Source organism: Fomitiporia mediterranea (genome assembly GCF_000271605.1).
Source record: "Fomitiporia mediterranea MF3/22 unplaced genomic scaffold FOMMEscaffold_8, whole genome shotgun sequence".
Lineage (NCBI taxonomy): Eukaryota > Fungi > Basidiomycota > Agaricomycetes > Hymenochaetales > Hymenochaetaceae > Fomitiporia > Fomitiporia mediterranea.
This window is the reverse complement of record NW_006760393.1, coordinates 886,133-898,980: the sequence shown is the minus strand read 5'-3', so window position 1 is coordinate 898,980 and position 12,848 is coordinate 886,133. Positions and strand designations below refer to the sequence as shown.

The following is a 12,848-nucleotide window of genomic DNA, read 5'->3' as shown; positions in this document are numbered from 1 at the left end:
TTTATTACTTTATGTCCTTCTGTCATTCATCTGTCTGTATCACAATAGCCTTGTAGTTTTAAAGTGTTTGTGCTTCCAAGTTGAAGCCAACAATTTGTTGTATATTTTAAATACACAAAGTAATGTTTCACTACTTTGTAGTAATACATTTAGGGCTTTTGTAAGTAGTGTGCTAATTGCCCAGTAATATAGGATATGTCTGACTGTGTACAGTCTACAACATATCTTAACAATCCTACCATATTCATGTATAGTATTGTTTCATTATTACTTTTGTTTGTATTGTATGTATTGTTTGTATTGTTAGATAGATCTATTCCAGGAGTAATAGGTGTTTGTAGTGCCTTTTTGTTTTCAAAGTAGTAACACTTGATTATACTTTCAATATAATACTTTTGCTATAAGCTAATTGTTTGTTGTAGTCTATCTCAGCTTATTTCAATACTAAGTAACTAATGTATTTTGTTACTGTTAGTAAATACAATGTGTTGTCTTAATGTATGTTTAAATACTGTTATTATAGCAATAGTTTTGCTAATAATTGTAATATTGTTGACATACATAAATGTTACAAGAATTGTTTTATTATTTTGTTTCTTGTAAAATACAGTATAATCATAATTAGCTTGTTCTAATCCAATCTTAAGTAGTAGTTCAGTAATCTTCTTGTACTATTGTCTACCTGCTTGTTTCAATCTGTATAACACTTTATTTAAGTGTAACACCTGTCCAGGTTTAATATCTGTAAGTAGCCTGCCTAACAGCAGTTTCACATAGATGAGTTTGTCCTCATTTAATTCTCTGTAAAGATATGCAGATTTTACATCTATCTAATGTATTTTGTAGTTCTTAGATGCTGCCCAAGATAATAATAATTGTACTGTTGATAGTTTAGTTACTAGAGCAAATAAGTCATTAGAATAGAAGTCTATTCCATTCTTTTGAGTGTATCCTTACACTACAAATCATACTTTATATTTGTCTATTTGGCTGTTAGCCAGTCTTTTGATTTTATAGACAAATTTCATTCCAATTACATTTGTATTTGTAAAGGGGATAGTATATATCCATGCATTTTGTTGTTGAAGTGACTGTATTTCATCCTTCATAACTTTGATCCATTGTTCTTTGTCTATACACATTATAGTATTGTAATACATTAATAGATCATTATAGACTTTGTTAAGGAATTTGTTAAATTCTGTTAGATACATAGCTAGGTTTATATTGTCTTTGTAATTTAAACCTATAGTTTGTTTAACCAGTCTTCACTCTTGTGTAGAGCATTGTATGACAGGTTCTTTATCTTTATTATTGTTATTAGAAAGAGTTTCATTGTTGTTTGATGTATTATTGTTATGATTATTCTCCCCTTCAATCCTAGACATTGGTTTGTCTATGAATTGTACATTGTGCTCAACAGTAATTTTATTATCATAGCACACTAAGTGACCTTTACTGTTGTTATCATAACCTAGCTATTGTGTGTGTTAGCCTCTAGGTTGTAGTTTATACATTTGTTCGTTCTGTATAATACAATATGTGCTGAATTCTTGTATATTATCTATTTGATAATGTTTGTTATACTGTTTGTAATATAGCATTGCAAAATTAATAGCAACTCTCAGCATTCTGTTATAAATAAACGTTTAATATTGTACCACATATACCCAGAATTTTATAGGTAATTTTGCTGATAACAGACACATACATACACTGTTAAAGATAGTCTTATACATACATTCTGCAACTCTGTTCTGCTACAGTGTATTGTGTACTGTTAATCTATGTATTATTCCTTGACTTTCAATGTATGTAGTGAAGTCTTTACTTAGGAACACTGTATTGTTATCACTTTGGAGAGTTTTTACTCTTATACTGTACTGTATAAAGAGTTTCATTGTATACTTTACATATTCAGTGAAAGCATTGCTTTTATGCTACATAGGTAGCATAGTTACCTATTGTGTAGCATCATCTACAATAGTAAAAAGATATTTGTACTTGCTGTAAGCTTGTACTGGGGCAGGTCCCCATATATCAATATAGAGATGATCTCCATAGAATTGTGTAAGAGGTGTTGTTTGTATTTTTGGTATTTCATTGCATTGTATGTTTGCTTTGATACAATCTGTACACTGTACATTTTTATTGTCTGTTATCCTTTGACTTATAATCTCAGGATACTCTTGTATGAGTTTGTGCAAGTAATTGAAATTAACATGACCCATTTGTTGATGTAAATCAACAATAGTGATTGTGTTAATAGATTGTTTATTATAATGAGAAACTATCATATACAAGTTATTTTGTACATGTATTTCACCAATCTTTGTATGAGTAGGAGAATAAATAATACATTCATTGTTTGTTTTCATTAAAACATATCCTACTTTGTATAATAGTGCTTCACTAACAAGTATGAAGTTCAGATTGGGATGATAGTATATGTTTTGTAGTGAAATTGTATTCACCTTTGTATGCTCATCAGCTTTGTTTTATAGTTTTACATTAAATGTTATTACTCCACTTTTGCTAAGTGTGAATGACAATTTATTCACAATTGTAATGTTTATTAGGGTTGAGTTCCAAACATTTGTAAGACAGAACAAGTATGGAGTAGTGTGTACATTTGTACCAGAGTCCAATATATTAATACAATGTATTAGTTCAGTATCATTACAATGTATTGTGTTAATACATATGTTTGGATCATAATTGAACTCTTTAATGACTTCTTTTGTATTGTCAAATGAGTTCATGAAATTGTCTACTTGCATGACACCTTCCTCTTGTACTTTGAATGCTGAAAATACATTAGATTCAGTAGATAGAGCAGATTGAATGGGTAAGCTGCTAGAACTTGATGCTGAGGCTTCTACAATTACAGACTCTAGCATTAGCATTTCATTAATGTCTTCAATGAATACTGTTTCATTATTGTCTCCAATGAATACTACTGTATTAAGTGCAGGTTGAGACAGTGTAGTAGTAGTAGTAGAAGTAGTAGCTGTTTGCCTATGCTTTTTCTTTCAAGCTTCTGTTGTTTTGCTTATTGGAGGATTTCAGCAGTCTTTTGACATATGCCTGTACTTGTTACAGTTGTAGCATTTAACTTTATTGTAAGACTTTGTTTTGCCTTTAGCTACACTTTTGCCTTTTGTTTGTAGGCTGTCTTGTTCAGTATCTTGTTTTGTTTGAGAGTACTGAGAATGATACTTAGTATATGTGTTTTGTAATTTGTGTATCAGCTTAGCTGGTGTCAGAACATCTTTCTGAGCTACTGTAACTGTTGGTAGTTGATTATAATGGGTAATCTGCCTGTCTAGCATTGTTACTACCCATCTATACTCACAAGGAGTAGCAAGATTAATTGCTGAGATGTATGTATTGTTATTGAGGGCTTTATTATGTGTAGACAACTGTCTGTAGATTTGTTTAATGTTGTCTAATGTCTTATCAAACTGTGATACATACCCTTTTACTGTAAACAATGTGGATATGTCTACAGTATGTGTCATCATTGTTTGAACATTGTATTGTTCAGAAAGCACCTTCATAAGACTTCTAACACTTGTATGTGTTGTAAAGTTTGTATAAATTGTATCAGTTATTGTTTTTGTTATACAATGATACAAAACATTACCTGTACATATGCCAGCATCATTGGAGGAAGGGGGATTGTGCTCTAGATGGTCTAAGAGCATTATAGTAGTGAGTGTACTGTGTATACACAAGCACTATATCTTGTATCCCTTCACACTAGCCAACTTTTCTGTTCCCTCAAAGAACTTTGTAATGTCAGAGTCCTTCATCATAGCATTAACAAAGGTATGCATTATAGACAACATTGTAATGAGTTTGGGGGGAGAGGGAGGTCTTGGGCTTGGTGGTCTGGCAGGAGGCAAAGGCATTCTGTAAGAGTGAGTGTGTAGAGGCATTCAATGAGTACTAAGGCTCATAACCTTTTAACAAGTGTAGCAGGAGTGCCCCAAGTACTCTCTCTAATTGAGATATCAAGCAAGTATCTACCTTATATACTACATAGTGAAGTCTGATAATCCAAGACATTCCAAGTACAGTAATTCTACATAAGGCAATTAGGGATTTCCTAATCCAGAGCACAATCTAATAAAAATAAAAGAAGGAAGACAGGCTTACAGAGGGCAATGGGAAGGGATGATTGCTCTCACATTGTCATATGAGGACCCAGCCTAGGAAGGGGTACTGTCAGGAGTAGTGAGAGCACAGGGACTCTCAAACCACATCACTAACTCCCAGCCAAACACTAGGGGTACACCTCAAATGCACCAGTATCAAGCAACACAACCAACTCAAGACAATCCCCTGAGCCTTTTAAGAAAGATAAAAGGGTATGTAACAGCTTGAAATTAAAAAAGAAACAAAAAGGCTGTACATGTAGGAAGTTGGGAGGCATCAACCACAATCAAAGGTGATCGGGTGTCTGCCAAAGGAGTAGACTAGTACTGAAAGTTGGTACAGCCAGTGGGTGAGCTGCCTATGACTAGGCATTGCTGGGACTGTGTTGACCGACACATTGCGGGTGTCGACTCCCCTCACTCCAAGCGTGGGAAAAAACCCACAGACATGGAGGTCACAGGAAGAGTCGTCTTGAAATTGACCGACTCTCGATGATAGTGCGAGTTTTACTTAGGTTCGAGAAGTGCATGCAGGAAGAGAAATTAAACTGAATCAAATACAACAGACCAGAAGGAGTGAAGATTGCACCCCACTTTTCGTTTTCGTTGCTGTCTACTACGTGGTGTGTCCAGTGTCTAGTAGTAGTACTTCCTCAACTCCTTCCTCTGTGCCTGTGAACCTGTGAATTGCCAACCTCAGTGTCTACTTTTGTCATTCTGTGTGTTTAAATCATCATGTCTAACAATGTAACTGTGATTGTTGATCATGATTATGATCTCCCCCAACTGATATTCTTGACTTCTTGAAATTTGAGGATTGATACCTTGATGCTGTAATAATGATATCTATCAGTCTAAACGGCCAATAGGTCATTCCGGCGATCGGATTCTAGGCAATTGGGAAAAGTTATTAATAAAGCACCATGACGTCAATGAGTTCTAGACTGGACCTTGGCCAGTTTCAGTGTAGGGCTATAATTGTTTGGTGAACCTGAGAGGAGAAGCAGAGACTGATACTGTTTCGAGACTCAAGAGGCGGATATATGCTACACTCGCGTGATGTAATGGTTCTATGAGTTGAGCGTGATAGCAAATATCCTAGTACATGATATAACCAGTTATACAGTAATAAAGTACAGGATTACGATAAGAAATGAAGAAAATAACAACCATAAATAACTCCCAGGCCCATGCCTGAGGAGAAGGCCCGAAATGAAATGTCTCCAAGAAAGGCAACGAAAAGCGGATGTAAGAAAAAACAGTGAGCTACATGCAAAAGTAAACCATCCAAAAGACGAGTAAAATGTCGAATACGACGACGAAACGCTATCCACAAGCTAGCTGTAGTCCAAAAAAACGAAAGGTCCGGATCCACAGATGTATAGCTTAAAGTACGTTAAGGTGTCTAAGGGAGCTGAATAATGGCGTAGTCTGCGCTGTAACTTCCGGGGTCGTCGTCGCTTCCATGTTCCGCAAATACTAAAGTACAAGTAAACCGTGAATCAGTTAGGTAGCTCTTTTGTTTACTACAAGGCATATACTCCTTGTCAAGTTCAAGAGAGGGTGAAGGTGAATACGTACGAATGACTTGGAAATCATCTCCACTGGCCTCGGTGGGAGTCTGAATCTGGACTCGGCCATCGAGCAACGAGAAGTTCGACGCAAGTGGTTCGTCAGAGATTACTTCTCCTTCTTTGGCCAGGAATATCGCTGTCTTGGTGAACTCTCGATCTTTGGGTACTTCTGTCGTGTCCCTACAAACAAGAATTCAATCCGGTAATCAGTCTCAGTAGATTCAAAGCTCCGCAGAACATCAGAATAAGGGAAAATACTTTCGGTACGCACCAGGTAACATTATGATGCGTCGCAGCAAGCCATACTTCTCCATGCCTCGGATACGTTATCGGTACATACGGCACTTTCGGCGCAGGGACAGGCTGCCAGCCGATAGCAGGACGTTGCGGTGGAGAGAAATCTGATCCTGTATCTTTAGCTATAAGACCTTGGACTGAAGAGAGGACCGCTGGGGTCATGAGAAGCGTGCCAGCAAGCTTCATCGCAGATGAGCCGTGTAGTTGAGTTACAGGTGTAGAAACGGAGGTAGGACTATGTGCCTGAGGAATATGAAAATGGATGTGAAAATGGGTCTCTGCGAAATGATGGACGACGCTGAGCTGGGAGTCTAGTAAAGACCAGCCATCGAACGGGTTTGTCGGTCTCTGATTCCAGTTTAGACCAGACGTCTCAGCCTACCATCCAATATGGTGTCATTTCTGGATTGAGACCTGCTATCTTTGAACGTTTACAATTATACACGTGCTTAGAAAAGGCGTTTGTGATTAGTTTACCTTGTACCGTTCAGCAGCTAGATGAACCGAACTGGAGAAGAGCCAATGCAGAAAAAGACTACTCGTGGTTTTCAATTAAATATACTCAAAGAAAAATGTCCCTAAGCAATCTGGTTTCGTTGGTATAACGCATGTAAGTTCCTTGCAGTCTTCTGAATTTCGTGGTTTGCTGTTCTGTTCTTGTGATGTCAAGGTTGAGTCTAGTTGACAGTAGATTGGATAGTGGATTTGGCCACAACCCAAACATGGCAGTGGTATCCATCCTAGGCAATCGGGGATCGACACAATTGATTTTGCATTTGCAGCATTCCCAGTTCCCTGCCAAATGCAGCATATAATCGTGTAGGAATAAGGGCCTAACAGATAGCTCCTCACAATCTAACCCAACAAATTGATATAGTACAAATTCAGTAGCCTCAAACAATGCAACACAAGTCTACCACCTTTGTACAGTATTTCTGCAATGCAGCTTTGTGAGCTTAACCAAATACACTTACACAATACATCACTACTGAAGGTGAAGTGCACAACTGTGAGACATCTCCCTATTGAGTATCTTTCACACAATCTTAATAAACATGAGATATAGTTTATATTACAACCCGTGCACTTTAGGTACAATTATTCAAGTTGACGTGACAAAGATTGTTCCACGTGTTTGGCCCACATATATGCCTCTACTTATCCTGCATAACCACCGCTGTCAGATTTATTTCACTGCAATCATGCATCCTGTAGCAATAAAAATAAGTAAACCAGGGACAGACTTGCTCGGATGTAAATGTCCTACTCAATATCTTTTCATGGAGCCGAAACACCAACCCGCAGTAGCCTTCAAGAAGACGGCGTAGTGGTCGGGGGAGGGATACAGCACCCGGTCTCTCCAGGGAGGCAGAAGTGCTGGCAAGCTCTTTCCTCGAGGGTAGGAGTCGGCGTCGGAGGTGGAATGCAGCAACCAGTTTCACCGGGGAGGCAGAAATGGTCACATCTCAGGACCGGAGTCGAGGAAGTCGAGGTTGGGGCCGGAACGCAGCAGCCAGTCTCGCCTGGGAGGCAGATGTGGTCACAGACGATGGTCGCAGCGCCAACCTGGCTCGCGAGGAACAGAGAGGTGACGACGGCGGAGATTGCGGAAGCGTAGGAGAATTTCATCGTTGCGAGTATACAGTGCAGAAGTTTCGTAGAGAATTAAACGGCACTTTGTGAGGTGAGATGAATAGACAGCCCCGAGACTATCGTTTATATAGTTTTCACCCGTCAATCCTAGAAGTCCGGCTGTTTCATGAATTACAGAGCGGGACATATTTCAAGATGCGACGGCAGCTGCGACGCTGCAGCATGATGCCTATTACCAGAAATTCCACGATTCGCCAAGTTCGCCGCTCCGTATGATGCTTTGCGGTTGATTATATTATGTGCTTGTATCACGGAGACCCTCCAGCAACTCCAAACCAGTGTAATATTTCGCACACTCGCCGTCATGAAACGCGATTATATCATATCATATGTACGGGGCCACGGCGAAAGAAATGCAGCGATCTTGCAGACCGACGCAGGGAATTGAATTGCCGGAACGGAGAATAGTATCAGAATGCAGACTCTTGACGGAGGAAGGGTGTCGCCTTCGGATGAGCATTCTATGCAGAGGAACCAACAGTCCAATTAGTTAGCATCTGATGGTGAAGTGTACAAGTCCATGTAGCAAGGAAGATCGCCTCAGCATATTGAGTGTATGCACTGAATAGTCGAGAGGGTGGGAGGTTGATTTCACGTCACCCGCGAGGTTGATTGTGGAGATTGCGATTTCTTTTGGCGTATTATTTGAAAGTATAGACGGTGAGGTCCAGGGACTGAAGAGACTACTAGTAAGTCGGCAAGGACACGGCAATATGGAGGTGAGAGTAAGAGGTCAAGTCAGTCACGAGCTTGCGTTTCAGCGCATAAAATGCTAGAGACGCGTGCCTGTCACAACTCACCGCGCCCTGCGAACAAACCAGCGCCGCCTCCTATTCATTCTCTCTCTCCAACTACATTTGCAATGTCTTCATTCTTTGGCCTGTAAGGATTGCCCGTCAATCTAGAAAATGATCAATTATGCTGATTTTACTTTCCAACGACGTTTTTTTTATTATAGTGGGAAGACTCGGACCTTCAAGCCGCGCAAGGACGCGCCGGAAGGCACAAAGCAGTACCAGCTGCGTAAATATGCTGAAGCAACCCTGGTGAGAACGGCAATAAGTAAATCCACGCAAGTGCAGGGGAAATTGACGGCCGGTGCGCCTACAGGGGTCGGGGAACCTCCGTCAAGCAGTGCTACTCCCGGAAGGCGAGGATACTAACGAATGGCTTGCGGTACACAGTATGTTGATCTTGATGTTTCTGATAATGTGGATTTACTGACGGCTAGTTAGCTGTCGACTTCTTTAATCATCTGAACATGTTGTACGGGACGGTGACTGAGTTCTGTACTCCTCAGGAGGTATGCACGTTACTTCTCGTTTGTGAATATGCGTGTTGATAGGATCGTGTAGTGCCCGATCATGTCTGCTGGCCCCCGGTACCTTTATACATTACTTTCCGGATATCGCCCCTCATCTTACTTGACTGTTGAACAGTTATGAATACCTTTGGGAAGACGGCGCGAGATTCAAGCGGCCGACCAAGTTGCCAGCACCGGATTACGTCGATGCATTGATGAACTGGGCGCAATCGCTCCTAGACGATGAAGCTGTCTTTCCCAACAAGATCGGTAAGTATTCCCCTTAAATGAGTCGTGAACGAGACTCTGACGAGCAGTTTTGATTGATTCTCTATGCTATTGTTATGTATAACAGGCATACCATTCCCTAAGAACTTTCGTGACACAGTTCGGACGATCACACGAAGGTTGTTCCGAGTGTATGCTCATTTATACAGCAATCACTTTGACCAGATTTGTGCACTCGGGATCGAAGGTTTGTCCTCGATTCTCCAATTGTCTGAACAGCCCGTCTGATCTATCGCAACTTCACCTTCTAGCGCACTTGAATACCAGCTACCGTCATTTCTTCCTATTCATCAACGAGGTGAGTCCGAACCTCTCACCTCACCAAATAATTCTATCTATTTATTTAACTCACCTCCTCGACTTTGTTACATTCTGCAGTTCGATCTAGTCGACAAGAAAGAGCTTGCACCACTTGATGAACTCAACGAAGCGATCTTAGCTGAGGACAAGCCTTTGCCTTTGCCTCGGTAACCGCAGTTTCTCTTCTTCCTCTTCTCCCTCTTCTCCCCGACTTTTCTATATCATCAACATTCGACTGGACGTTTATCCAGCTGTAACGATACCATGTACTTTCCCATCCATATCCTGTTGGAGAACAAATTTTGATGTAGACGACGATTGCAGTAACTTGCATACCTTTTGCTGTTTCGATATGGATCAGCTCGAATGATGGTTAGCACGTAGCAACTGTATACTCCACGTAGTTGTCTTGTTACTCGTCAATACGCATACACGATATAGAAGAAGACAAGCTGGATCGAATGATTCGCTTCGGCTATGTTTAGTGTCTGCTAGAAAAATTGCTGACCAGCGAAACCTTGTGCTGTACTACACAGATCATGCTTTCCTCTCACTCTTTGACCCTCAGACAGACTTTTGGGAGTTTCTCCCTCCATAACTGTGTTCTGCAATGACACTTGTACAGCACTTCTAATTGATAATCACAGCCTTCTTACACGGTGGCTACAGCTACAATCGCGTAAAATCTCCCTCTCGCAAGCTCTCGCCATAATGTGTGGACGACGAGCAATATGAGCGTTAGCACGCTCAAGCAGTAGAGTTAGCACTGGGTCCTCCTAACGCCAAGTTCGCGATATTCTCCGATAAGTCAAGAGGTGACTCTATTAACTTCGTTACTTTTCCAATCGCAACCGTCTTGCCTATCAATTATAATCATAAATCAACACCCACAATCCTCCACAGCAAAAACGAAAGTAAGACGGTACACATACCTTCGTCTCGTAAAGTGAATCTACCCATTTGTGGATGATCTGCAAACTTTTCGATACATATCGGTTGCGCAGTCTCGATGAGCGCAACGATCTTTTGTCCCCTCTTCGCAAATTGTGGAGGTTTCTTTGACTTACGACCAGTCGCTTTATCGAAATAATGCAGGAGCGCAGCGAGGTTGACCTCTTCCGCTAGCGTGTGAACATGCATAACAGCACTATACCCAGCACAAATGATGTTCTTATGTTCGAGAATCGCGAGTTGTGCTTCGAATTGTCGAACGGCGTGTACGGGATTGGATGGTGAGGTGAGTACGAATCCTGTACTGATATCCTCGTCGTCAACACCTTTGAGTCGGATTCGCGCGTTGTCTCCGCATATTGCGCTTAGAACTTCGTCTTCTAGCTCGTTGTAGATTGTTGATACTTCGACTGTTGTGCGGTTGGGCATTAGGACGAGTGTGTCGTTACGCTGTAGTCTGCCGGATTCGATCTTCCCGACGACGATCGTACCCATGTCTTTGTATTTCTCTGCGATGGGGAGCATGAGAGGGCCGAGGACTTTTCGGTTGACCATGGGCATTTTGTCGAGGAGCTCGAGGAGGGAAGGACCACTTATCGGGGTGTCAGCACACAATTGAAAATCAGGAGAAAAATAACGGATAACTCACTCATACCAGGGAGCGACGCTCTTGGATACTCTATCCTTCAAGTTTTGGCCAGTCTGAGCAGATACGGGGACGAAAAGTAAGTCGGTCTTCGGGTTGTAACCAGATGCCTTGATGAATGGAGTGATCTTGTTGACTATCTCATCGTATCGCGCCTTGTCCCATTGTACAGTCGTATCGTCCATCTTATTAATTGCGATGACAAGCTTCGCGACACCAGCCGTCTTGACGAGCATAACATGTTCACGAGTCTGACCGCCCTTCTCGAATCCAGTTTCAAACTCGCCCTTTCGAGCGGAGACGACGAGTACGGAGACATCTGCTTGCGCGGCACCAGAAATCATGTTCGGAACGTAGGTTTTGTGACCAGGTGCATCGAGGATTGTGTAACGTCGTGTATCGGTTTCGAAGTACCCTCTCCCGACTTCGATGGTCTTTCCCTTGTCTCGCTCGGATGGTGTTGAATCTAGTGCCCACGACAGATACCAGCTCTCGTTACCAGCGTCCTTCGCTTCTTTCTCGTACTTCTCCATTGTCCGCTTATCTACCATACCAGTTAGGAAAAGGATGTTCCCGCCCATGGTACTCTTCCCAGCATCAACGTGTCCGATGAATACGATATTAAGATGTTGTTTGACTGGCCAAATATAAGCACACGACCTAAGGCATCTAACCGTCCAGCTAACGATACTTACTATCACCAAAGAGATCCTTCAGCGTCTCCTGATCGGCATGAGCGTGAACGTCATCAACGATCTTGCTTGCATCTGTCTTCGCGCGCTCTGTAGTGAAAGTTTTGGATTTTGCAGCACCCTTTTCTGACGGCACCGGAGTTGGTGTTTTGGATGGAGTGGACTGTGCGGTTTTTGGTGTGGGTATGGGTGCTGGGTCTGCCGCGGGACGAGCATTGGGTACTGGCGATGGTTCTGGCACGGGTGCAGGTACAGACGTAGGTGGTGGTGTGGGCTTGCTACCTCCGATATTCAGCGTGATCGTTGGAGGTGGCTTCGGCGCTTCCTCTTGTATCGGTCGCTCGATGGGTGCAGGTGGCGGTTGCGCCGGCTGGCCCGGCTGGGTTGGCGGACGGAATTTACCAGGTACAAACTCTGCAGCATTGAAGTTTAGCCTACTCATTGTGAAGGAAGGAGGGAAGGGTGGAAGAGGGAAGATGACGGTACGAGGAGGAAGGGTTTATGTATGCGCCGCACGCGTAAATAGGTAATCTATTGATCTGGCGCTGATCACTTTTATTTTGTGAAAATTATGTTGCCTTTCCTGTATATTATACGTCACTTATCCAAGTTTTGCTGACGTTCTTGTATTACATAGTTCTGCTGCTAGCAAATAAGTACTCTCTGTGTCTGTTTACCTTGCAGGTTTCTCCTCAGCCGACAATTTGCTCGTTCCGATTTCTCAACGATTGCAATTTCTGATCCAGTTGCTTTGTTCATTTGTCTCCTCCGACATGCTTTGGTCGTTCACACCTGAAGTGTAAGGTAGGCTGCATCAGGCGTCCTCGAAAGCAATCCAACTTAGTTTTCTAATAACTGTGTTGCTATGAAGGAAGATAATCAATGATAGTCGGTGGCATGGTGCAGTCTTATTCTCTGAAAAGCTGGTGGTAAATTTCTTGAAAACTACTGTAACATATATCAATAGTGTCCGCTTAACTGAGC

At 41.7% G+C, this 12,848-nt stretch overlaps 4 protein-coding genes across 4 annotated transcripts; 2 read left to right on the top strand and 2 right to left on the bottom strand.

The window, feature by feature from the left end:
• Positions 1-5,742: 5,742 nt before the first annotated feature.
• Positions 5,743-6,067, bottom strand: FOMMEDRAFT_34290 (uncharacterized protein; the record flags this gene model as incomplete). The annotated part of the gene is made up of 2 exons (XM_007268124.1): positions 5,743-5,914; positions 6,006-6,067. Coding segments are annotated over 2 exons (234 nt in total), but the record flags the coding sequence as incomplete, so codon positions are not given.
• A 1,166-nt stretch (positions 6,068-7,233) lies between these two features.
• FOMMEDRAFT_147607 (uncharacterized protein) lies at positions 7,234-8,242 on the top strand (the record flags this gene model as incomplete). The annotated part of the gene is made up of 2 exons (XM_007268123.1): positions 7,234-7,285; positions 7,318-8,242. 2 exons carry the CDS (start codon positions 7,234-7,236, stop codon positions 7,647-7,649), a joined length of 384 nt encoding a protein of 127 aa, XP_007268185.1. The 3' UTR covers positions 7,650-8,242.
• A 259-nt stretch (positions 8,243-8,501) lies between these two features.
• FOMMEDRAFT_21373 (uncharacterized protein) lies at positions 8,502-9,892 on the top strand. The gene is made up of 9 exons (XM_007268122.1): positions 8,502-8,566; positions 8,643-8,730; positions 8,795-8,867; positions 8,920-8,987; positions 9,040-9,065; positions 9,124-9,257; positions 9,343-9,462; positions 9,527-9,573; positions 9,654-9,892. Exons 1-9 carry the CDS (start codon positions 8,547-8,549, stop codon positions 9,744-9,746), a joined length of 669 nt encoding a protein of 222 aa, XP_007268184.1. The 5' UTR covers positions 8,502-8,546; the 3' UTR covers positions 9,747-9,892.
• Positions 9,893-10,322: 430 nt separating this feature from the next.
• Positions 10,323-11,810, bottom strand: FOMMEDRAFT_90457 (uncharacterized protein; the record flags this gene model as incomplete). Its single annotated transcript, XM_007268121.1, has 3 exons — positions 10,323-10,430; positions 10,497-11,118; positions 11,176-11,810. Coding segments are annotated over 3 exons (1,365 nt in total), but the record flags the coding sequence as incomplete, so codon positions are not given.
• Between the last annotated feature and the right edge of the window lie 1,038 nt (positions 11,811-12,848).